Genomic DNA, 24,442 nt, shown 5'->3' with positions numbered 1-24,442 from the left:
GAAAGCTGGAATGGAGATGGAAGCTGCGGGTGGGCAACGGCTGGGCATTGGAGAGCATGGCTGGAATGAGGAGGGCGACGAGAGAGGAGTACGGGCGAGGAGAACGGGCACGCGCGCGCGCCGTTTGGCATAGGTAAGAAGAGAGGAAAAACGAAAGGGAAGGGTGGTGAAGCGGGGATCGGATGCAGGCATAGAGAACGGGGTAGCGATGGTCGCGGAGAAGGGTGAGGAGGGAGAGGAGGTGGAGGAGGAGGAGGTGAAACGTTGCGGTGGTGGTGGCAAGCAGGCAGCGGCAGCGGCGGCGGCGGCGGTGGTGGCGGTGACGGCGTTGGCAGCGAGCGAGGGCAGAGTCGTTGACGGTGACCGTCGGTCTCGACACGAGTTACCGTGACAAGTGCATTACTTATCGCACGTCGAGCGAGTACACATTGGACGCGCACGTCGAGCATTTCGACAACCGCGCAAACAAACGGCTTTTTCTCTTTCCTCGCTCCTCCGGTTTTCGTCTCTTTCTTCTCGACCGTACTCTTTCCCGACTTGTCCTCCCTTTCCCTGAGCATTTCCCTGAGCGTTTCCCCGAGCATTCCTGTGGTTGTTGGCTCTCGCTCGGATAGCTTACTCTTCCCCAGCAAGGGTCGATTCGTATACGCGCGTGCATCTTTCGACTGACGTGTGACAGTCGAGGAAAAGCTGCCGCAGCTCCGTACATCAAGGGAAGAGTGGCCTGAAAGTGTGCGAGCCACGATCAAACTTTCACAGATTTTTGCTCCGATCATTATCTAGGGGAATCGATTAGTTGACTGCACGATGGCGGACGATCAGGAAGCAAACAACACGTGTGAGGATTCCCTTGGGCCCGGCGACGCGAACACAGCATTCGCCAAAAAAATTAGGGGACGAAAAGGAGCTCTCAAGAAGAAGAATGTCTACGTCGTCAAAAATCATAGCTTCATGCCGCGCTTCTTCAAGCAACCGACCTTCTGTAGTCATTGCAAGGACTTCATATGGTGAGTCCTTTGAATCGTCTTTTTCTTTATCTCGCGTTCCATCCTTCTCTCGCGATGTTCTCTGTCCTTACATCACCGCTCCACTTTTGTCTTCCCGCTCCTCTCCTTCTATCGATTCTCCTTTTCGCAATCGAATTTAATCTACGTACAATCGAATATCTGTCGCGTCTTGAGTTCCATTTGGAACGTGCGATTGTCTCTATTTTTCTCGTCTTTTTTTCATCCTTCTCCTCTTTCCCTTTCTCTCTTTTTCTCTCTCGCCTTCTCTTTCTTTCTGTTTCTGTCCTCTATGATACATAAATCCAGTGGCCGGTAGCTGCCGGTAGAGTAACTCGAGCAACGGTTAAACGGTCCGGCCTTGAGAATACTCGCGCTTCGTCTAAATTAGAAACGACGACCGAATGAGAGATCAATTTGAGCGCGGGATTTTCGAACGATTTCAAGCAATCCAGCATCCATGAAACGAGTCTTCTCTCTTTTAAGCTGTATCGATTATGGGACATCCGATAATTATACTTATATTTTCCGTTGATAAGATCGAAGAAAGTAGAATCACATCGAATATATGCGTCGTCAAGTAAAAAGAATCGGTGATCGAAACGATGACAAATCTTTGACCGACGATATTTCGTATTTGCGTAAGAAATATCGAATCGCAATTTTCCGATCTCCTTCGTATATTTTATAGGATTTAGCGCACGATAGACAACGATACGTAATTAATTCGTTGTAAAGCGTCAGGTAAAAAGAAGTTTACGGCATGGCATAACCCGGATGATATCTAACGAGTAACATTTACGTGCAGTTGAAACGGTTACAGGCATTGACGCACAATAGCGAGCGACCCAGTAACCAAACTAACTTGTTTCGCCGACATCGATTTTGCCGTTGAGAACGGACGCAACAGACGTTTCCGATCCAATTCTTCCACACCTTTTGTTGTTGCCTTCTTGCGGAAAAAGAAACGCGAAACGATCGAGAAGTCGTGCCGGTATCTTGGTTAGACTCTCCCAACGATTCTCTTTGTTTCTTCATGACGCTCCTATACTTGTGCTTTCTTCCAGTTTGATTCGGTTAAAAACATCGACGACGAATAATTCTGTTAAATTGTGTCAAATATGGTTAACCGTGATCCTGCCCGTGATTCTTTTCGATCAACCGCGACGATCCAATATTCGATGCGATCCGATGCGATGCGATCCGATCCGATTCGATCCAATTGAATCCAAACCGATCTGATTCGATCTGGTCGTGTATAACCGGAATGTACGAGTCTACTCGCTCGCCAGTGTTTGCTCTCATTTACGATCGACACTTGAATGTAACGTTCCGCCACCTTTTCTTCTCACGCTCGTTCGAACCTTGAACGATTGTCTTTCAAATATACGTCAATCGTATTTTTATTATGCAATATGAGATTCAAATAAAGAAAGGCAAAAGCGATAATGTTGTTATCGTTATTATTATTATTTATTATTCTATCCATACGGAATAGTCTTCGGGTGTGACGATTGCATTTAACAGACAGTTTACATGTCAACTTAATTGTAAAACTTTAAACCCAAGTACAACGTATTACCATACCTTACCTGATCACATACAAAAGCGACACAATGTTTTCTTTACGAGCTTCTCTCGAAGAAAACAACAGATCGTTACTCGGATTTCGTTACCTAATAATGGAAGTGAAGCGTCTTTCCGAGGATTGACGAACCTACTCACGGTTGACCGCAAGATTTATTTCACTGGCTTCTGTCTATTCGCGAATCACGTGTGGCGATTGCAAGTCGTAACGTATTTAAAACTATAAGTCGTTATCGAGTTGTGTGGTTTCGCGTGACGAACTTGCATGATCCGCCAGGATGGCTAACACAAGCTCGCCATTCATTTCTAATTACATACTTAGGTGTTCTTTGCCACACCGACAATACCCACTGATTTTATTTACGCGAAGCGATAACGCTGCACTCTTTTCTTGTTCAATTGCTACACGCTAACGAGAAGATAGAAGGATGAAGAAGAGAATGTGCCTCTTGTCGAGGAATCGGTTGCACAACGAGCAATGGTTGCGCGTCGATATACATATACATACACACGTATATGGCGGTAGAGATGACGAATCACATACCAAACGATGCATTTGAGTTTCGTGAACCTTGAGATCGAGATGACGAAGCCAATCGACGACGATTCATCTTCGACTCTGTGCAATCTTCATCCAGGGAAGAATAATACGCACGATTCTAACGTAATATCGTAGATCGTAGGCATTGTTGCGTATACATCTATACATAGAAATAAAAAAAAAAAAAAAAAAAAAGATAGGTCGCACGATGCTAAAGAGGGTCAACAACGACCAAAAGACTTCCACTCGTTAAACAAAGGGATTGGCCCGTTCCCTTTGGATAAACATCGACTTGTCGATTTACAACCAATTGCTCGGAAGTATCTGCTTCCGACATGGCTTGCTTCTGACAGGCCGATAAGTATACGATCGAGTTCAATGAAAAGGAAGCAAACGCGTTAGCTCCGTTGTCGAATTTCGAAAATTTCACCGCCAATGGTTATAATACGGATTCTAATTTCATCTGCCTTTATCGAACGGTCGAACGCAAATTACGTTGATTTTTGGCTGGAAAAAGTGCGTCCAGCAAACAGGGAGAAACATTAAGTTTGTCGTATGTTACTTTAAAGTTTAATGCTTTCGGCTTATCGATCGTATCGCATTGTAACGAAAGGAGAACAGCCTATATCTACCTCGTCGGAATTCTCAAGCAACGTGACTATTATTTTTGGATCGTTGAAAACGCTTTTTATTTTAGAGATCAGTTACTTTTCAGAACTAGGAAGCTGGTTATCGAGTTTACGTAGAAGAGACACCCAAGTGTTCGATCGTAAAAAAAATTGAATACGCGTTCAAACAGGAAAGTTTGTTTTACTTTCAGCGTACTCATTTTGTTCGTTTCCCCTCGTGTGTTTCTTATTTCGCGCGAGAGGGATGAAAAAATATTTTGCACAGAGAAAGATGCACTCTTGCATCGCTCAGAGCGATTTTCGTCGTTGGGTATCTTATCAGGTAATTTCTTTAAGCTGCTCGAACGATGTCCGCGCGTCCCCCTTTCGCCAATTGATACTTTATCGATTTTAAACGCTTCCGCTTAGCGAATCAACAGACTATCCGATTGATTGGCTTTTTTTCGTATCAATCGTTTTACAACGTCGTATCGCTGAATACCTACGTAGCCGTTGATTAGACTGCGCACACCTGGTGCAGGGTTATCTTATGGTACGTTTCGTATTTCGCGAAAATCCGAACACTATCTGCCGGTAGATGAACGTTACCGTCGCTACCGAACGAACGTCCCGATTTGTTCGTACGTTAGTTCACTCGTATTCGAGATTCGATGGAATATCAGGACACGGATTCCGACAATCCTGGCCATTCCTCGGAAATTCATGAGAATCCTGTCGCGTTGATCGTATCGGTGTGCCGCACACGCGCGTTGTGTCTACATACCTATCCAGTAGCTTTGAACTTCCATTTAATCATGATTTTATGGAGTCGTGCTTGAAACGTATTCGAAGCTTCCTCATTTTGTCAACGAGTTGGCCGGGTCGTGTCGCGTAGCGTCGGTTAAAACGAAACGCGAAAAATAGAAAATTCTCTTTGAGAATTCTCGTAGGAGACTGGTCGCTACAATTTATCAACAATATTTTTCGCCGCCGTCTATTTCACCGCGTTCGGAGGAATTTTGTAAGCGCTGGAATCTAAAAAAGCACGTTCCGTGAAAGCGAGCGTGCTCTGGCCGAAGGCCAGCGCCTGTGAGCTGCCTGTTGAATTTTGCATCGAACGTTAAGGATCTCTTTCTCAATATCTCGTGCATCGTTCACAATACCGATCGATCTTTGCGATAGAATTCATACTTTCTTGCAAATGAGACGCATGGAATCAGCGGACAGGCGTATCGAAAAGGATCGCGTCTTTGACAAACGACCGATCGCTATTCGCCGTTAAACTAAGCATCGCGATACCCATTTGTCCTCGTGCGAAGGTTTCGTTGCGAAAAAGTACTCGCGATATCTATTTCGGACTAATAAATTCGGGATAAAAGGTGAGAGGCGAGGATACGTGCTCGTAAACGCGAGTACGCTGGACGCTTCGTTTGGGAATTTTTAGCGGTCCGTTGCGGTTCATTGCGGTCCATGCGGGGGAAGAGCGAGGCCAGGGAGGCTAGAAAATCGATGGGAACCGAGCGAACCCAATTAGCTTAGAACAAAAGGCTTTCGATGGATTCTCGCCTGGATCGGTAAGGTCGTCGTGAGTCTCGATGAGCCCAGGAAACCCGTCACGGTCCAAGAAGCACCTGCGGGTTAAGCGAATATACATAGATGCTATATCGCGATCGATTACCTTTTCTCGAGAAGAGACTATAAAACCTTACGTTTGTACGATTCCTTTGGCAATTGCCAATATGTACATTCATTGGCAATTTTCCGACCGAGCTTCCTTCTTATCCTTCCTTGTCATTAGTCATATTCCTACGATCATTTGCGTCGTATTCGATATACGTATGCGTTATATTTAAAATTTCCCATAAATGCGTAAAAATTCGTCTATTCCATTATCAGCTTTACTATCCTTCCCTTTGCTACCGGGACCTCGATTGATCGTATCCTCCGGTCAGAGTGGAAAATCGTATTCGAAACACGGTGAATTTTCATCGCGCGTTCCTCCTCTTTCACCGGATAGTCAGCAGGACGGAACTAACTCGTTCCCTCTCCACCCTCCCTCTCTCTCTCTTTTTCTCCCTCTGTCTTTCATCCAGCTAACCCATATCGGCTTTCGCTCGAATATCCAGCTGATTCAACTAAAAAAATCGACAGCGCTGTGCCGAGCGATGTTGTTTGTTCGTTTGGGACGAAACGAGCCAAACTCCTGCAGCGATAGCTGGTTAGAAGATTAACAATATTTGGCGATCGTGTGTCGGAAGGTAGAGAATATCGGGTAGAATACGGTCGCCGTCGGTGTGGTGCTCCCTTCCGGCTCCGTTACAGTGGTACACGAGTAGCGGATAGCCAAACCAGTCGACTAAATCGACCTTAATTTTCCAAAGGGCGGCTACTGACGGTGTATCCCGCATCGAAAATAGACCCGATCTACTTGTTATTCCAGTTATAGTAACTTCCACCACATAGGCATATATATCGTGTGTGTATACAATATATATACGTATATCAAGTGTACGTATGAAGTATATGAAGTAGCAGCGCTGATTGATGCGGTGACACTTAGAACGCTACGCAGCGTTCTATTTTTTCTTAATAGGGATTCGTTCCCGGACAAGATGTACACGTTTCTCGATACGGTCAGGTTTAACGTTTAACGGATTTTACGACCGTGTAATGTAGCTTTAACGCGCGAAATCGACTTTCCTTTAAACCGTTCGGCGTACCTGCAGATCGACCGAGCGAATAAACTCTCGTTTCTTATCGCGTATAAGCGATTTAAGCTTGTCGTTCACCTCGTGGCACGGCATCCGACCAGTTGTCCATGCATTCATCGCATTTGCCATACACGACTTATCGACATCGATACGGCACAAACGTTATGTAAAGGAATATACGAGATTTAATATCGGAAGGAAAGACAGGGAAGGGAAGCACGAAGAAGAAAAGGAAGAACTTGGGTTTGTTCGATTTTAAGACGCCGTTATTATTATCGTTTATTCGCGAACTAACGCGAACAGATCTCTGTTATTCCGGTAAGATAAACAGAGATTAATAAGACGGCGTAGAAAACGCAATTACGATGAAAGGACACGGTTGTGAAATACGAAATGCGACTGTATTTACGTCGATGTTGGTTCGATGTCGTTCGTGTGCCCTGCTGTTAAGTGAGCGATAGCCTTTAAGCTTCGAAGAAATGTAGGCTAATCGGGGATTTGTATCGATTTTTCTTCTTTCTTCCTTTTCCTTATTCCTTTCTTTTCGTATTCCACGTGTCCTTTCTGAACGTCTTCTTGTGTTTCGCACACTTTCCAGTTATAATCCCTGATCCCTTCGTGAAAGTGGATAAAACAGACCGACTTGTCACTATCTTTTTCTTCTTCGCTACCGTACGAGTTTCATTCTCGCGTTTGATCTCGCATTATCCTTTCGGTCGACCTGTCCTCGTCGCTTATCGTACGTAAGGTCGTTACGCTTTACGATCCGCCAATGATTCGCCCTTTGTTCATTATCCTCGGTTCGAGCGACGCCTTTGAAACTGCGAATACGCGAATTCCGTTTGATCGCTGGCAATACGATACGCGTAATCGGAAGCTACGCGCACCGAGGTCTAGTCGTCTTGAATCGAAACCTTATTGGTATTGCAGCGAAGCCTTGAAATCGAACGATTTGCTCGTTAAAGCTGTGTTAATCACTCACGGACCAGTATAGATGGTTACCGCGCGTTACATCACTGGTAAATAAATGCTATATCGGGAATGTACGTTGGATCGTCTCCCAAGATCCAACAAGTTCTCTTTCCTAGACACGCGTTCGTCCTGTTTAAGTTCAAGCTTGAGTTAATATCGAGAGCTTGTTTACGTTGTTTGGCCAAGGTTTTAATATACGTTGTATATAACGATTCGATAAAGTAGAATTCGTATCCTTCCTCGTTTCATTGAAATCGCCGATAATCGGGATAAAAAATCTACTTTGAACGTTTATCGAAAGGTTTTTATACAGGTACTTTCTTATTTAACGGACTAACGTAGTAAAAGTGTAGAGAGAGAAGAGCTCGTTCGCACTTTGCTTTTGACAAGCCACCGAACGAAATGGATGCTGTTTCAATTGATCGAACATACAGACCTCGAACGCGTTTCCCCATGCAGCACGACACTCGTCAGTCTGTCGTACTACAAATAGTTGTTAGGTGCTTTGTTAGTCAGAAATAACAACTACAACAACAACAACAACAAGAACAACAACAACTGGAACAACAGAGAACGATGGGAGCGTTCGATGGAAAAATGAATTTCACGACGAAAACTTTTGTTTCAGGGGCTTTGGCAAGCAAGGATACCAATGTCAAGGTAAGAACGTCGGAGGCTTCGACGTGATCGACCTCTTGTTCAGCCGCAATCCGTCCCATGGAACAACTTTGGCTGCATTTTGCCGCTTGTGTTTCAGTCTGCAGTTTCGTCGTTCATAAACGATGTCACGAATACGTGACTTTCACGTGCCCTGGCGCCGACAAAGGAGCTGACTCGGACGTGAGTATCGACGAATTGCATATCTCGTTACACACGATTCTTTTCGTTTATTATTCTTCTTTCTCGAAGCAGTTTTATCGCGCCTTTCTCTCTTTCGTCCGAAGCCAAGGACGTTCTAAACGCGCTTCGTTTCGAACAAAAAAAAAAAAGAAAAGAAACAGAAAATTGTTGTAGTCGCGATTTTCACGCGATTCGATTAGCTCGCATACCCCGCAGTGTGTTGTTCGTACTGCGTATACGATTCGTGGGATCGAAGCGAATTTCAAGAATAGCAGAATATGGAAATTCTGGTAGCGAAGAAATGCGCGTGTGTTGCGCACGGGTGTCCACCACGGACTATTGTATTACGCCGAGACAGCTTGCAATTACGTTCTCTATTTCTTTTTCTCTGTCTCTCTCTCTCTCTCTCTTATAACTCTAGCTCGCTCACAATCTCTGTCGTCTAAATACGTGTTAATTAATAGCAGCAGCGTTAAACACGCGTAGAGGACCGAGCATATTGGTAGCCGCTGCGAAAAGTGGCGACCGGTTAAGGAAGGTCGTTGCCGGATCGATATCGAGGTCGAGCTTTCCGTCGACCAAACGCGCGCGGATCGTATTTTTACAGTGTAATCGATTCAATGGATTGCGTATTTTATCAGCTAATGAAATTCGTTCTATGGAACAAAACTCGTGTTACCTAAACTTACGTATATTTAATAATAATAAGATAAAAGAAAGAAATGATAGAAATAGAAAAGGTAGATGAATTTATCTCGCGTTTAAATACATACGCCGATGTAATTTAAAGAAATGGACCAGAACGTAATTGCTTAAGCGTGTCGAGAAGGAGAGGAAGAAAGAGAGAAGGGTAACGAGCTAAAACGAATCGTCTAATAAGCCAATAAATAAAGCGTCTAAAGCGACGATTAAAAGAACAAGGATGATCCTCGGCTGGAGCAAATAGGGAAAGGACACCCGGGGCTAAGAGCTATATATTTCTCCACGTTTTCTCGCACCGCGCACGATTGGCCTAAGCGTTTACTGCGCTTCGTTTAACCACGCTTGTAACACGGAATAATTATGCGGACGACTATAAGGAAATTCGTTGGCCCGGATCGTCAAAACGGGAACAACGCTCACGACTCGTTGCGAGATCGCGACAAGCGAATCGGAAAATTCACCGCTCCCATCATCCTCCTGCGACGCCTTCGAGCAACCTGTCGAAGGATCGACGAGTCGCGAACGTTTTTCCAATCACTGCGGAAGGAAATGGTTTTTATTTACATTTGGGTATTCGACTAAAACGATCAATGTCCTAGCGTCTTCCTTGGCCCTGGTGCTGATTTCCTTGTGCTTCTGTGCTTCGAAGATGACTCTTTCTCGAAACCCGTAATCCCTATACGTCCTGGCAGATCGAATCGCGGCACAATTTCCCTGAAGGCGATATCTTTGACAGCCAAAGAAAACGTACACGGTTGATCGATCGATCGGAAAGTAAATTTCAAAATTGGCTGCGTTTTGACGTCGGTTAACTGACACGTCCGTGCACGTAGCGGTTGCGAGTAACGAGTCATGCCAGGCAGAGCAATAATCGAGTTGGCGCTTTCGTAGTTTGAAAGCGAGGCATAACTTAGAGAACTTAATGGACCACAGAGCGGAGGACACAGTGCTGCCTCGTGATAACACGTCACACGGAACCGTGTTGTCGCTTGTTCGTTTCAGCTGCGAAACTGGCTCGTTTCGCGGTTACCGCTGCCACCGATTCCGATGCTGCTCCACGCGACGGCTAGACGACCCGTTTCTAACTTGGACCAACGTACATAGACCCGGTTTATTTCGAACGACGCGCTACACGCCTCTGTCACTAGCGAGAGCGCGTGCAAGCTTCGTGGAATGGAAATAAGCGCTGGAGCAGATGTTTCGAAACGAACGTGTCGCTGTCACGCGATCGTTCGTTTCGATATCATTGCAATTACGTCCCCGTGGAAAGCCGGGCAACGCGTTTATTCGCTTATCAGGGAAATCGATCGCCATCGGTACGTGTTACAACGTCCTTTCTATTCGATCTCGATCCTGATTTTCATTCCGATCCCGATTACGATCCCTACGCCATGACCCGAGAGTCTGCGTGTGTGTGCACGGTGTAATGGTGTAATAACGCAGGACACGCGGACGAAGCACCAATTCAAGCAACATACCTACAACAGCCCCACCTTCTGTGACCACTGCGGTAGTCTTCTCTATGGTGTCATCCACCAGGGCATGAAGTGCCAAGGTATCATATTAAAAACGAAAAGAAAAAAGAATGGAAAGAAAAAACGAGAACACGTAACCAGTCACACGCACACAGACACACGAAAAGAAAAAGGACACAGACACTATCGCACTTTATACTGACCGTACATTTTGTCTATGGTCCACCGTTTGTTCGTGGTGTTGCTTTATCTTCGTCTTGTTTCCTCTAATCTTCTTCGTGTCTTCTGATCTTCTACTTTTTCTTCTTTTTCTTCTACTCTCTCATTTTACTTTTCCTCTTCTTCTTCTATTACTACTACCACCGTTTCTTCTTCTTATTCCTCTTCCCGGTGTTCTTCGTACTTTGTAAATATTCTTTCGCAAAGCTTATCTCTGCCGCGCAAGAGTTTAACATATTCGTGCGTACGTAGCAGCCTGAACGCTCGCGAATTTCACAGAACAAGTTATCGTCGATGCGCGATGTACCGTCTTCGAACAATTTTCTCGATCACGCGCAAATTAATTTCTAGCTGGTTTCTCCTGTTTCGCATTTACGATTCGCGGCAAGTTTTCACGCGGCAACCCTTGCGCGCACAACTTAAATCGCCATTTGTGCCTTCGAACGACACTCGTATCCGCGTACGTTTATCTCTATGTGCGCACAGAAACGTGTACCTATTTACTTTTCACGGGACGGGGATAAAGAAGCGAAGAGAAGAATAGAAGAGAGACAGCGAGATACAGAAGAAAAGAAATGGAAAGCTAGGGGAGAGAGATACACGATGTACGTGTATAACAGAGGATACGATTCGACTTTGGTTTACTTTTCTGTCCGCTTCTTTCTTTCCAGTTTCCGCTCTCTGTTTCCCTCGCTCCTTTGCTCTCCTTGCGATCGTCGTGGTGAGCGATCTGGCGATGGGACAAAAATCGGTTTAACAAAATCCGACGAAACTCGTTTCGTTAACCGTTTCCGCAATCGGAAAGCTATAGAAAATATAGAAACGTCGAAACGTACCGTAGGTACATACCCATCGCTAGACGAATCCTGTCTTTTTTCACACACGACTTGTCTTTTCTCTTTTGAAATTTAATGTGTGCGCGTGAAACGTTTCCTTCCCACTTACACCTTTAAACCTTTTCACACTTCTCGTCGTTCTACTTTTCACGATGTGTGTGTGTGCACAGACTTTGATGTTCGTATACATATGTATAATAGTTACACGCAATATTTAGCTTGGCCTTTTAGACGTCGAAGCTTGATATTTGCGTTACTTTGTTACATCTACGATCTTCTCTCACAGTTGTCGGTGTTTCTCGAGATAGGCAAAATTGTGAATTCGCGGATCACGCGACGACTTTGAACGCACGAAGATCGCAAAGAACGCGCGATAGAAATAGCGGAAAGTAATAGTTTTCGAGCCGGCCGCCGTGCCAGGTTGCTCGTAAAATTTCGAGTAGAATCAGATAGTAACCAGCAGCGAGAAAGAACGAACGATAATATTAATTATGGTTTGGACGATGGAAAGGGAACGCGTGGTTTCCATCGTGCTGTGAATAACGTCTTCCACTCTAAGCTTCTTCCGAATAAAGGCGATCTTCGATCCTGTACAATATTATACATATGATATATTATATTATACTTGTTATATTTTTGTAAATAACTCTTCTATTTTGTACAGATTGTCTATGCATTCTGTGTCTTTCCGCTTCTACGTGTTTTTTTCGGATAATCTAATGTCCCGCACACTTTGTACGTTGATCTATGCCGCATCATGTGTCACCGCAATTCGTTCTCTATAATGTACATATGTGTGATTTCTGTGGCGCGTCTCGGTATCTCTTTTTTCCCTCGCGTCCCTTTCCGCGAGATACACGCGAAATCCGACAAATCGACATTCCTTTGCACCGTGTAATTTCCACTTTTCTATTTTATCGACGAGCCATGCGTAGAAATAGACGAGAGGTTTGCGAACGAAAAGTCGGAAGAAGAATTCCAGGCTCCGAGCATAGAGTATAGAAGGTGTTTGGCGCCAAGAGAGTAAAAGAGAAGGAGCGTAGTAGGGGGCGGGCTGAATTGGAAGAAGAGCGGCGTGGAAATGAATTAAACGCCGGAGACTACCGGGGTCGGGAGAAAAGCCTGGAAAATCGAGGCAACGAAGCGAGCTACGTTAGTGCCCGAAAGACGGCAAGGCCTACTTTGCTCATCGCTTCCCTCGCTGTTCCTCTTTCCATCTTTCTCTCCGTTAGCTCGATCCCATCTTACTCACGGGCTAGTCCATTTCAGCTCGTCCTGGCCTCCCTTTCACCCCATCAGCCCGACCGACCAAGCGGCCGCCCACCCTCCTACTGGGATTCTTCCATTTTTTCTTTCTCGTTGTACGGAAACTAAGAAGAAAAAGAGACAAATTCAATTTCGCGTAGCAAACCATGACCTTAACTGGGTTCCGAGTGAACGTTACCGAGCGACTAGCTGGCTGTCTTTATCGCGACAAGGATTCCTTCCCGACAAATAGGTTTACACCGGTGGGAAACGACGTTCCTCCCTTCGCTCGAATCGAAAAAGATGTTAAAACGACTTTTCCGTAAACCGTCTCCGATTAAATTTCAGATTAAATCGAGAGAGCGGTTGATTCGACAAACCACTGAAACGGACGCAGCAACACCTTTGTACTTTCGATTTCGGCCATCCTTTCTCTTCGTAGACTTTGTTCAGCAGCTTCGACCGGAATCCGAACGCGTCTAATCGTAGCGAAAAGCGAGAACCGGGAAACCATTTTTTCTTTTTTTTTTTTTTTTTTTGGTCGACATTTTTTTTAGTAAACTAAATTGGTAAAGGCGATATAATAGCAGTTTCGGTCGAGCTATCGGTAGAGACGAAGTAGCGAGGATTCGGCTGGTATCGCTCGGAATCAGAGCATCAGATCACAATGAAGGACCGGGCTTTCCCGGGCCGCTATTTCTTGTTCCCAGATGAGCACCGCACACAAATGGGAGGTTTTCACGTACCTGACGCCAACCTTCTGCGACCACTGCGGCTCGATGCTTCACGGTATCGCGCATCAGGGACTTAAATGTTCAGGTAGTTAACAAACATTCAAATCAAACAAACTCAGTCCGCAATACATTCCACGAAGCGGCTAGATTTCGCACTCGTTTATCTCTTCACGTAGTTATCTTCGGTATAACGTACAAGTTCGCATTCGTCTAGATTCGAGTAGAAACAGCTGCTACCGGCATATCTACCCTCCGTCGCGTCGCTTGTATCGAGCGGCGCGCCTCTCAATATAACAAACTATGAAAACGCGTTGCGCTGTCTCTCTCTCGGATCCAGCTGGACCGCGATACCCATATTACAAACTGTGCGATCAATTTTTCAAATCCGTCCTCGATTCTCGATTCAACGATTCAACCCGAAGAGAGTAGGTACGACGCCCCTCCGTACGTACTTACCTTCTGTAACTACGAGTCGATCGAATAAATTCCCTCGATTACCACGTAAATGTGCGAAATAACGCAATACTCGATAGAGCTTCGCTTCTGCGTCTCACTTTCAGTATCCTTATATTCCTCCATCTTATCCAACTATCATCTCTCCGACCTCGAAATCGCAGTTTAAGAAAATTCTCACTCGTCAGTGATCGCTAACCGCATCTACGATACAAACGTATCCTTTTCTACGTTTCTTTCGCTGTTCTCGACTCGACTTTGGAAACCTCGGCAATTTCCATCCTTGCTCCCGTTCATCTTAATTTCTAAGATAAGAAAAACATTAGGAAGGTTATCCCCGTGCATGACAAACGTTTCCACCGTATTTTCCTCGTCGCTGTCATCGTCGTGCACCTGTTCCGTGCTATCTTTCCCATCCTGTCTCATCTTCGTTCACGTCATCGTCGTCATCGTGGTCCGTCGTTGTTCTCGTTTCCGTTCAGCTCTTCCGCTCTTTGCCATTTCATTTTTCGATCACCGAGCAGATCAATTGATCGGTTCGCTCTCAGAACCTTCTTCGTTTCTTCCAGCATCCTCGATTTACTTTACAATTTTTCATAAAACCTTCTGTGTATATCGGACGTATTGAACTCGTTACATCGATATATCTACGTATCATATACATATACATAGATAAGTCGCGTTTTCAAGCGATTTTTAAACTGTCTCGCGTGGATCGTGTACGTGGCTCGTAAGATCGACGATCTTCGACATCCGCACTGAAACGTGCGTACCAAACGTTTACGATGTTGACGACGTTGGTAGGTACGAATAATTTTCTTACCCTTGGAATATCGTTATCCGTATCTCTCCCTGTTTCTTAAGAAGGAACGCTATCCTGTTCTGCTCGTATCTTCGTTCGATGATTGTCGGTGATACCGCGCACCCTCATTCGCTGCGAAACGTTACCCGTTCCGTTTAAAGTGGAAGATGGGAACACCTTGCACTTGGTTGTTTGCCTATTAGCTCCTCGCTTGCTTACCCCGTTGCTCTTTTTGCCACATCCTATCGCACAGTTAGGCGAGCTCACCGCCTTCTATACATGTACATACATCTATATAAAATACCTTAACAACAGTGTACGTACGGTATTTGTTCGCGATCTTCATACATAGATATTGTATATACGGTACATAATTGTTACACGATTGTACATACGATGCATGCTCGTAATTATCATAATACGTATACGTAGATTTGTCCTTTGCCCATTAGCGAGTAAACATGAACGCAACACCTACTTTTCTTCGTTGATTATGCCACCCTTTGATTGCATATTATTATTTTCAGATCATGCATACCATTCATACGTGTCAACTGCGATATTAGATTTTCCAATATACTACTATATATATATACAGATACATATGTACATACGTATCTATGTATGTGTACTCGCGTGTGTCAAAACTTTCCTTCGTATCCTTCGATGGAATTTCGTTAAATGGTAAAACACATTGTTCTCTTCTGGTTTCTCTGTGATGCTTGGTATGCGCACGGGAGAACATATCTATGTACATATGTTTCACGATCGCTGTCTTTTCTTTCCTTTACGCGCTATCCATACCGATGCGAACGCGTAGATATCGATCTTCAACGATAATTACCTGTTCGGTATAGATCTTGTATATATTTATGCCAGATCACGTGGTTTGTCATAGTGGCAGCTTCTCGTTGTATTCCACTTATCGCAGTCAGGATTACGAGGTGTTATCGACCGATCGATGCGCGGATCGCGCGAGTAGAAAATCTCGTAAACGAAACGAAAGAGAAATAGCGAACGAAGAAACGACCGTGAATGCGTTTACCGGCGGTCGATAATGTCCTCGTAATTCGTATACAAACTCCCTTTGTATTACGATTTATGCACGAACTTCCGTCGATCGAGCATGTCATTCGGACGGTTGTTCGTTCAAGTTCCGCGCGTGTGCACTTTCGACTGCAGCCGCGATCGCGCGTCTCGAATCGTTTTTCCATCGAGGAAAAATGAGAAAAACGGACCGAACCAGCTTCGATCGCGCGTACCGTTCGAGTAGCGTAAACGATAAGAAGGTTCGGAAAAACGAACGAACGAAAAAGACGGAGAGAAGGAGACGGTCGACAGCTGCAGTTTCGATGGCTAATGAAACGCGTAATGAACCGCGCCCCTATTCTGCATCCTGCTGCTCGAACCAAGACTTTCAGACAAAATATGCCGAGAAACCGCACGAAAGAAAAGAAGTAAATGAGTAATACGAAAAAGAAATGAAAAAAAAAAAAAAACAGAAAATATACGAGATTACCGGTCTGGCTGCAACGTAAACGTGCCAGCGAGTATCGAACAACGATTATAATCGATCATGATCTAATAACGTAGCATGCGACATGAACGTACACAAGAGATGCGAGGAGAGCGTGCCGAATCTTTGCGGATGCGATCACACCGAGAGACGTGGTCGTATGTTGTTGCACATCTCATGTTCCGGAAACAAGCTCACCGTCGAAGGTACGTTTACCTTCCGCTTTGCTGCTCTCAATTTTTCCTACGACGATTTCCCTCTTCGTTTTACGAGTGAACAACGGAGAATAAAAGAGAAAGGATTTGCAAACGTAAAGTGCCATGTATCTTTCATATTTTATAATTATATTTTCTACAAGCGGAACGAAAGTTGTGTCTAGTTTAAGAGGGTGTCCTGAATTAGAATGTTCTAAAACAGCGTCTTTTTGTGATTTTTTTTAACAGAGAAGAAAGATGCGAAATTATTGAATTTCGAGGTATGGTTTTGTATATATTTAAGGAACACAAACAAATTTTTTTTTAAGTAAAAGAAAGATTATAACAGATTTCTAACCAATTTCATTTCAGAATTATAACCTATTTCATGGGCTGCAAATCGGCGTGAAAGATGCACCTCGTAATTCTTGATTGAAAGAAAAATCCAAAAAACGATTAAATTATTATATATTTTTCTTCTGGGTGAACTAAACAATGGCAGAAAAAATGTGAAATTAAAAATTTTGGTAGGTTTAAAGAAATGTATCTTAAAAAAAAGAAATAAATTTTAAGATGCTATAACAATTATTTAAATAAACTTTTCGACGAACTCTTTTAGTTCACTCACAAGAAAAATATTTAATAATTTAATCCTGTTTTGGATTTTTCTTTCAGTCAAGAATTACAAGGTGGATCTTTCACGCCGATTTGCAGCCCGTGAAATAGGCTTAGAAATCTGTTATAATTTTTCTTTTATTTAAAAAAAAAATTTGTTTATATTCGTTAAATATATACAAAACCATACCTCAAAATTCAACAACTTCGCATCTCTCCTTCCCTTTTAAAAAAAAATCACAAAAAGATACTGTTTTAGAACATTCCAATTCAGGACACCCCGTTAAAGATAGAAAAAATGTTTTTGAAAAACCGCGACCAACCGTCGCGGAATCGAATGCAAAAGAGCGACGATCGTCTTTGTTCGATGCACGTACGTAGATTTGCAACTTGAACGCCACAGTTGTGTAGCACGGTTCGCGTATAAAATGGATTTAGTCTTTTTACACCATCCTGCGATAATTACCATTAAAAATACCCTTGTAATCGATTTATCGATTCTTTCGTCAAACGGCAGGCTCTGCAAGAGATGAAATAGGGCCCCGGAGCGACGCGACGCGACCAACGCAGCGTCTTTATTATTAGATGATTATTACCGGTCAAATTAAGCTTCTTCCGTCTCAAGGCCGTGATATTAAACGATCGTTGATTATCGTAAATGAAATTCTACCCTTTCTCCGTTGCTCGTAGAACGGAACAGTCGCGTAGGACGGTTGAAAGCGAGAGCGAATACCAAAGCAAGGAATGTACTGAACATGAGGAAAATTATCGTAAATTTTCGCTGCGATTACAGTGAAACAGGGACGAAATCTGATTCCGATGGATCCAAACGGTTTGTCGGATCCCTACGTCAAGCTGAAGTTGATTCCGGATTCGGACAACGTGAAGAAGAAAACGAAAACGATCAAATCCTCGTTGAATCCCGAATGGAACGAGACGATCATTTTGTAAGTGACGGTAAAATTCGTTTCTTCTCGAAACGATCTCGAGAGATATGGTTTTTAATCTCGACGCGAACAAGATGTATGTATTGCGCGCGAATAGTTGTAAGAACGTAGCTAAAGAACGATCGATTCGATTTTTAGCGATCTGAAACCGGAGGACAAAGACAGGCGACTTTTGATCGAAGTTTGGGATTGGGATCGGACGTCGAGGAACGACTTCATGGGTTCGCTGTCGTTCGGCATATCGGAGCTGATCAAAGCGCCTGCCAGCGGATGGTTCAAACTTCTCACGCAAGAAGAAGGAGAATACTACAATGTACCTGTGCCGGAAGAGGGTGTGGATCTTGCCGAGTTGAAGATGAAAGTGCGAGTACGTTTCTTTGCTGGACAATGCAAAAGAAAAAAAGAAGGAAACGACACGTTGCAATAATGAACGATTATCCTGATTTTCTTATCCCGTAGAAAACTTCGGTAACGAGGAAAACGACGGCGACTCAGGACAAGGAAGTGCCACACAACATGGGCAAGAGCGACTTAATAAGGGCGAGCGATTTCCACTTCCTGATGGTGCTCGGCAAAGGCAGCTTCGGAAAAGTCAGTCGTTTGTTCCATATACATGGATATTTAAACAAATAATAATTAATAAAGCGACAAATGCGCGTATGTTTGGACCGCGTCATGTACATTACACGGGGGTCGTGTTTAAGGTGATGTTGGCGGAGAGGAAAGGAACCGACGAGCTATACGCCATCAAGATCTTGAAGAAAGACATCATAATACAGGACGACGACGTAGAATGTACTATGGTCGAAAAACGCGTTTTGGCGTTGTCAAGTAAACCGCCGTTTTTGGTGCAACTACACTCTTGCTTCCAGACCATGGACCGACTGTATTTCGTGATGGAATACGTCAACGGTGGCGACTTGATGTACCAGATACAGCAGTGTGGCAAGTTCAAAGAGCCCGTCGCAGTGTAAGTCTCCATCGCCGAACAAAGTCGCGCGCTATTCGCGTGGTAGCGATGATTCGCGTTAACAACCATACTCTTGTCGTTCGTAGATTCTACTCGTCCGAAATAGCGATCGGTCTCTTCTTTCTTCATGGCCGAGGTATCGTGTACCGAGATCTGAAGCTGGACAACGTTTTACTGGATCAAGACGGCCATATCAAGATCGCGGACTTTGGAATGTGCAAAGAAGGTATCAACGGAGACAAGACTACCAAGACGTTCTGCGGAACACCCGATTACATCGCTCCGGAAGTTAGTGTTCCGCTTGTATATACAGCATACTATATATACATACTATACATATACATCGCGTATATACGAGGATTCGCGACACGTATCGATTCGTTTGCTCGTTTATTGCAGATTATATTGTATCAACCGTACGGAAAATCGGTCGATTGGTGGGCATACGGCGTGCTGTTGTACGAAATGTTGGTAGGTCAGCCGCCGTTCGACGGAGAGGACGAAGAGGAACTGTTCGCCGCGATTACGGAGCATAACGTTAGCTATCCAAAGAGCTTATCGAAGGAAGCCAGAGAAATTTGTAAAGCGGTAAGCGTTGCGCCATTGGTCGACGATTTTGTGGTTTAACCGCGATTAAATTATCGATATCGACCTTGGTTTTTCAGTTCCTCACCAAGAATCCGGTGAAGAGACTTGGTTGCGGACTACGCGGAGAGGAAGACGTCCGCAGTCACGCGTTCTTCCGACGAATCGATTGGGAGAAGATAGAAAATCGAGAGGTGCAACCGCCGTTCAAGCCAAAAATTGTGAGTATATCGCGAAGGCAAACGATATGAAAGATAAATAACGCGTGAACGTTTGCCCCGTAGAAACATCGCAAGGACGTGAGCAACTTTGATAAACAGTTCACCTCGGAGAAGACAGATTTAACGCCCACGGACAAATTATTTATGATGAACCTGGATCAAACGGAGTTTATGGGTTTCTCGTTTCTCAATCCAGAATTCGTGCAACACGTTTAAATCGATAGAATATTTAAGTCACTGGATAGTTTTAATCTCTCCATTTCCTTCGACGTTCATCTTCCGACTCTTTGCTACTCAGGGCTTTCACCGTCATTTCTCCCTTCTCTCTATGTCTCTCTCCCTTCCGTCCTTTCCTCGCGTCGAATCACTTTCTCTTTCGAATCATTCTCCGTTGCAAACGCAACCCGAAACTTTTCATCTTGTATCGTTAAAATAAAGATCGGGGTAGTCTGAGACGTCTGGTCGCTCGTATCGCGTTAGTATCGTGAGAAATTACAGGACCGGCGTGAATAATGGATTCGTCGAACGAATCTGAGATCGTAAGAAAAAGAAGGAAAATAAACTACGATCATTCGCCGAGGAAACATCGTGCTTCCTCTTGCGCTTTTATCAACAATCGAGGATATTTCCTAATTACGATACTCGTTCTATTCTCCCCTTTCCCTGCCCTATGTACGTTATCGTTATACGTTTACCTCGGTATGTTCTACCGTTGCCTTCCGGAATACACATACACAAACACAGAAATACACGCATTTATATATAAACGATGCATACCGAACAAACGAATTATATTCTTACCGTCATATTATCATGGTTATTATTATATAGATAATCTTCTAAAAATAGTCTGAAATTGTTAAACGTTATACGTATTAAATTTCCATCCGCGTTTCGTTAACGTTAGATACACTTTTCGTCTCTATGATCTTTACAAGTAGTTAAAGTACGTCTACACATAGTATTCGAATGTTCTCATGCACCGGTTTTATCTCCCATTGAAATTGAAATTTCCTAGCGTTATAAATATTCGATTCATATTCTCGTTTCGTATGTCTGCACTCGTTTACACTAACACGTATACACAGGTACATGCTTACATTTATACACATGTGCCGAAGCAGAATTATTACGCGATACAATCGTTCTTGTTTCCTACTGTTAATGAATTATATCGTCGGAGCACGAACCTGACGCGTCTTTTCTTACGAATTCTATTAATTCGTTGCCAGGAACGTGCTCGATGACCACCATATCGGTAATAAGACTTACGATCGTAAAACTAATTTCATACCACGCGAGGGTACGCCGTGAATGTCGGTGATGTTGTTACACGGGTTACATATACAACACATGGTTGGAGCTGCTAAAAGATCGACGATGCGTTTAACGATCGCGAAGAGTACACGGTTGTTTTGCCTGTTCGATCGGACGTTGTTCTTGTCTAGTTTATAACCAGTGTCCGTCAGATGTTTGCTCCCGTTTCAACGTTCACCGCTCGTTGAACGTTGTCGTTGGTCGAAAGAACGACTCTGCACCTCGAGCAACGTGTTCGTCACGCGAATAGACCGTTCTAGACAATGAACAGCTGTTCTCGACAGCACACACACCTCGTCTCCTCTGCTTCCTTTCGTTTGTCGATCTCGACTTTGCTCGAGATCATAAAACGGGCAACGCCTCGGTATTCCCTGATGAAACTCTTCTCGTGCCTCGAATCCTCGCTCCAGTGATATACGCCTTTTCTATCGAACTTGTTTCGGCTCGCGTCATCGAGGACGAGAACGATCCGACGTAAAAAGACCGCACGAATATCTCGTCTTCTATCGCGTAGAACGTGGCGTGCAACGAGAAGAAATACAAGAATTCCTTGAGAATCGTTCGTTGAGATCGTGAAACGTTCTCCTCCTCGATTTCTCTTTCTCGGTCGGTTAACACGCCGACTCTCGATAGTAGGATTAATTATTACTTGTCGATTAACTGCGCGTAATTGTCGTAGATAGATAGATATATTACACACATATGCATGCGCGCACACGCGCGTAAACACACATACACAGAGTTGACTGACTCGTTAACTTGAACGGACATCCCTTTTTTTTTTTTTTTTCTCCTCCTCCTCCTATTCGTTTCGCGTTCACGACTCGTCGAGTGACGGTGTAATCGTACAACAATCAACGGAACGTCGAGACAAATAGACGCGTTTGAGTTGGAGCGCGAACTACGAATCGCTGAAATACCTAGCGTCTAGGTATTTCACTTGGTATCCTTGAGGACGACGCTCACTCGCCGAGAACCATGTGTATACGCTAAAAACTCGTATCTTTTCGCTGCACTTCGAACGTTCCACGCAGACGATCTTTCCGTTTATCGTCACATTCGACATAGCAGGAATGACGAAGGTAGTTTAGTAACCAAGGATTACCATACTCGGAGATACAGATTGTTTGATCATTGAAAATATTAAAAGATGGATACGCTCTAGCGATTCAACTAGATTCGTTAAAACGTTAAAACTTGGACATTTAATAATCCTCTGTTACCTTGGTTGTTCAACAACGAACAGATACGAGTTTACAAGTTTGGAAAAAGTCGAACATAATAATTACATCTGATTAAGCGTGTTCCAATAAATAAGTAATTATCGTGACGTAGTTCTCGCCCCCTTATTCAGCGGGTGATCCAATCTTGTTCTTCTATCAGCAAATCGGGCGAATTTACGTAATCTCGTCCATATTCCACCGTCGTTGTCTAATTGAATTGACCGCGTTACCACGACTCGCTCGTTTATTCGTTAAGGCGAAGCCGGAACGAGTATCGTTTGATTCTCTCAACAAACAGTTCGTATAATTAATAATAGAACGACGCACGTGCTGGTTCTATCGCGTAGCTAAAGTTCACCTTTAATTTACCGAAAAGTCGAAAATAGCCGCGCGTAAATTACGTTCCGAATTCGTTTCACGCCGCAGGATCGATTTCGGAACATTTACGATAATTCTACCGACGAATCTCATCGAGGTCCTAAATACTCCGGCACGAGACTACGTAATCTACGCCCGAGATCTATTTTTGTACGAAAAAAAGAAAAAAAGACCAACAAAAAAAAAAAAAAAGAAAAAAGGAATGAAATTCGACAATGAATTTGCTGTAAGCGCGATGGCGATTCTTCTTTCTCGTTGCTCGTCGCCGAGAAGGAGATAGTACTTTTTCCCCATCACTGTACCGTGACACCTTTCGTAACGCTCTTTTAGCCTCTACGCGACATTCGAACGTTGTTGTCGAAGGAACGTTAACCAAAGATAATCGTCGGATGATTTCGAGAGCCGTAGCCATCGATTAGCGAAGCGTTTAAACGATTCGATTCGCGAGATATATTTCGAAAGCGAAATAATAGAGAAACTAGAAACGTAGCGATCGATCGTCCTACAAGTCGGTACTCAACGACGTAAGTACTTACATGCTTACGTTTTCGTTGTTTCGTCGAGACTGCGATAGCGTACGTATTTACTTAAATACATATTAAAATAAGCTTCGCTCTACGTTGATGTTCCAGCGAGGCGACACAGTGATTTTACGATCGTTGTGCCGATTTATCTCTTTTGTCCTTCTCTTTCTTTTCTTGTTTTTTTCTTCGAAAAAGGAAACAATGAAAAAAGAAGGAAAAAAAACGATGTCTTTCTATCGATTTTTCTTTATCTCGGTTAGGGATAATAGTTGACTGTTTCCTCTCCGATTCTGCTTCTGACCTCCTTTTCTATACCCCTTTTATCCTTCGCACTCTGTTCGCTGTTCTCAATAAAATTACATTTTAAAACTAAGGGATAGAGAACGGTACCGTTTATGCAGTTTTCAGTGCGACGAACAAACATATTCGCGTACCTCGATTTTAACGCGAGGATCGCCGCTGCGTGTCTTTTTTCGCGCATGAAATTGAAATTAACGACGCGCGGATCTTTGAAGCTTAAGAACTCGACCGCGCTGCAGAAGTGGCGCGAGCAGTTGGTCGGCAGCGTGGTTAAATCGAAAAGGTTTACGAATTTGTTTGTTCGAATACGAAAAATTGACGTTAATAAGGAGAAAAGAAGAGGACGGGGATATTCGAAATGTAGCGAATGTAATCCGCGTAGTTCCGGTCACTCTCGAAGTTGTAATTCTGTTCTTTTATCTCGATTACACGTCGTATAACACTATACACACGTTCGCTCGTACACACATATTTTTAAAATGTTTTCTGCATTTATAATGTCGTAATAAAAGTTTCGAATCGTGTCATGAGAAAAATTACTCGTACGTACACTGACAATGAAAACCACTGCGCGTATACGAAGAATTTGAACTTAGCGCGCATCTGTTGCTCCAATCGAAACGCACGCGCTGGCAATGGCAGCGCACTCTTTCGGTCGACGTTGCCGTCCGCGAGAAGACGCCACTTGTCCCGCTACAAGCGTCGACGAAAGTTGAACCGTTCGAAACGCGGTAAACGATTCGCTCGTCGAAATTACCAGAAGATCGCGAGATCGTGTTCATCGTCGACCTCGTCGTCGTCGATGTTTCGTACGATGATACGCACCTCGGCTCGTATTCGGCGTCGCGATGTACCGGTGTACGATTTCCTCGCTGTGTTTCGACCATCGTGTCTCGCACAGTACGTCGATCTTTGCTTTCCAA

At 44.0% G+C, this 24,442-nt stretch overlaps 1 protein-coding gene across 3 annotated transcripts; it reads left to right on the top strand.

Moving 5' to 3' along the window:
• Positions 1–317: 317 nt before the first annotated feature.
• On the top strand, positions 318–24,058 carry LOC132907569 (protein kinase C, brain isozyme). 3 transcript variants are annotated; one of them, XM_060960802.1, is made up of 13 exons: positions 318–1,007; positions 8,052–8,083; positions 8,181–8,263; positions 13,451–13,559; positions 16,323–16,451; positions 17,848–18,001; positions 18,140–18,368; positions 18,461–18,592; positions 18,706–18,971; positions 19,058–19,259; positions 19,371–19,559; positions 19,637–19,777; positions 19,841–24,058. In XM_060960802.1, the coding sequence occupies exons 1-13, from the start codon at positions 808–810 to the stop codon at positions 19,991–19,993; spliced, it is 2,019 nt and encodes a 672-aa protein (XP_060816785.1). In that variant the 5' UTR covers positions 318–807; the 3' UTR covers positions 19,994–24,058. The 3 variants fall into 3 exon arrangements, with proteins under 3 accessions (XP_060816785.1, XP_060816783.1, XP_060816786.1); XM_060960800.1 differs by lacking the exon at positions 13,451–13,559 and adding an exon at positions 10,409–10,520; XM_060960803.1 differs by lacking the exons at positions 318–1,007; positions 13,451–13,559 and having other exon boundaries at positions 8,046–8,083.
• Positions 24,059–24,442: the final 384 nt, after the last annotated feature.

Source organism: Bombus pascuorum, chromosome 5, assembly GCF_905332965.1.
Source record: "Bombus pascuorum chromosome 5, iyBomPasc1.1, whole genome shotgun sequence".
Lineage (NCBI taxonomy): Eukaryota > Metazoa > Arthropoda > Insecta > Hymenoptera > Apidae > Bombus > Bombus pascuorum.
This window is presented reverse-complemented; position numbering and strand designations above follow the sequence as displayed.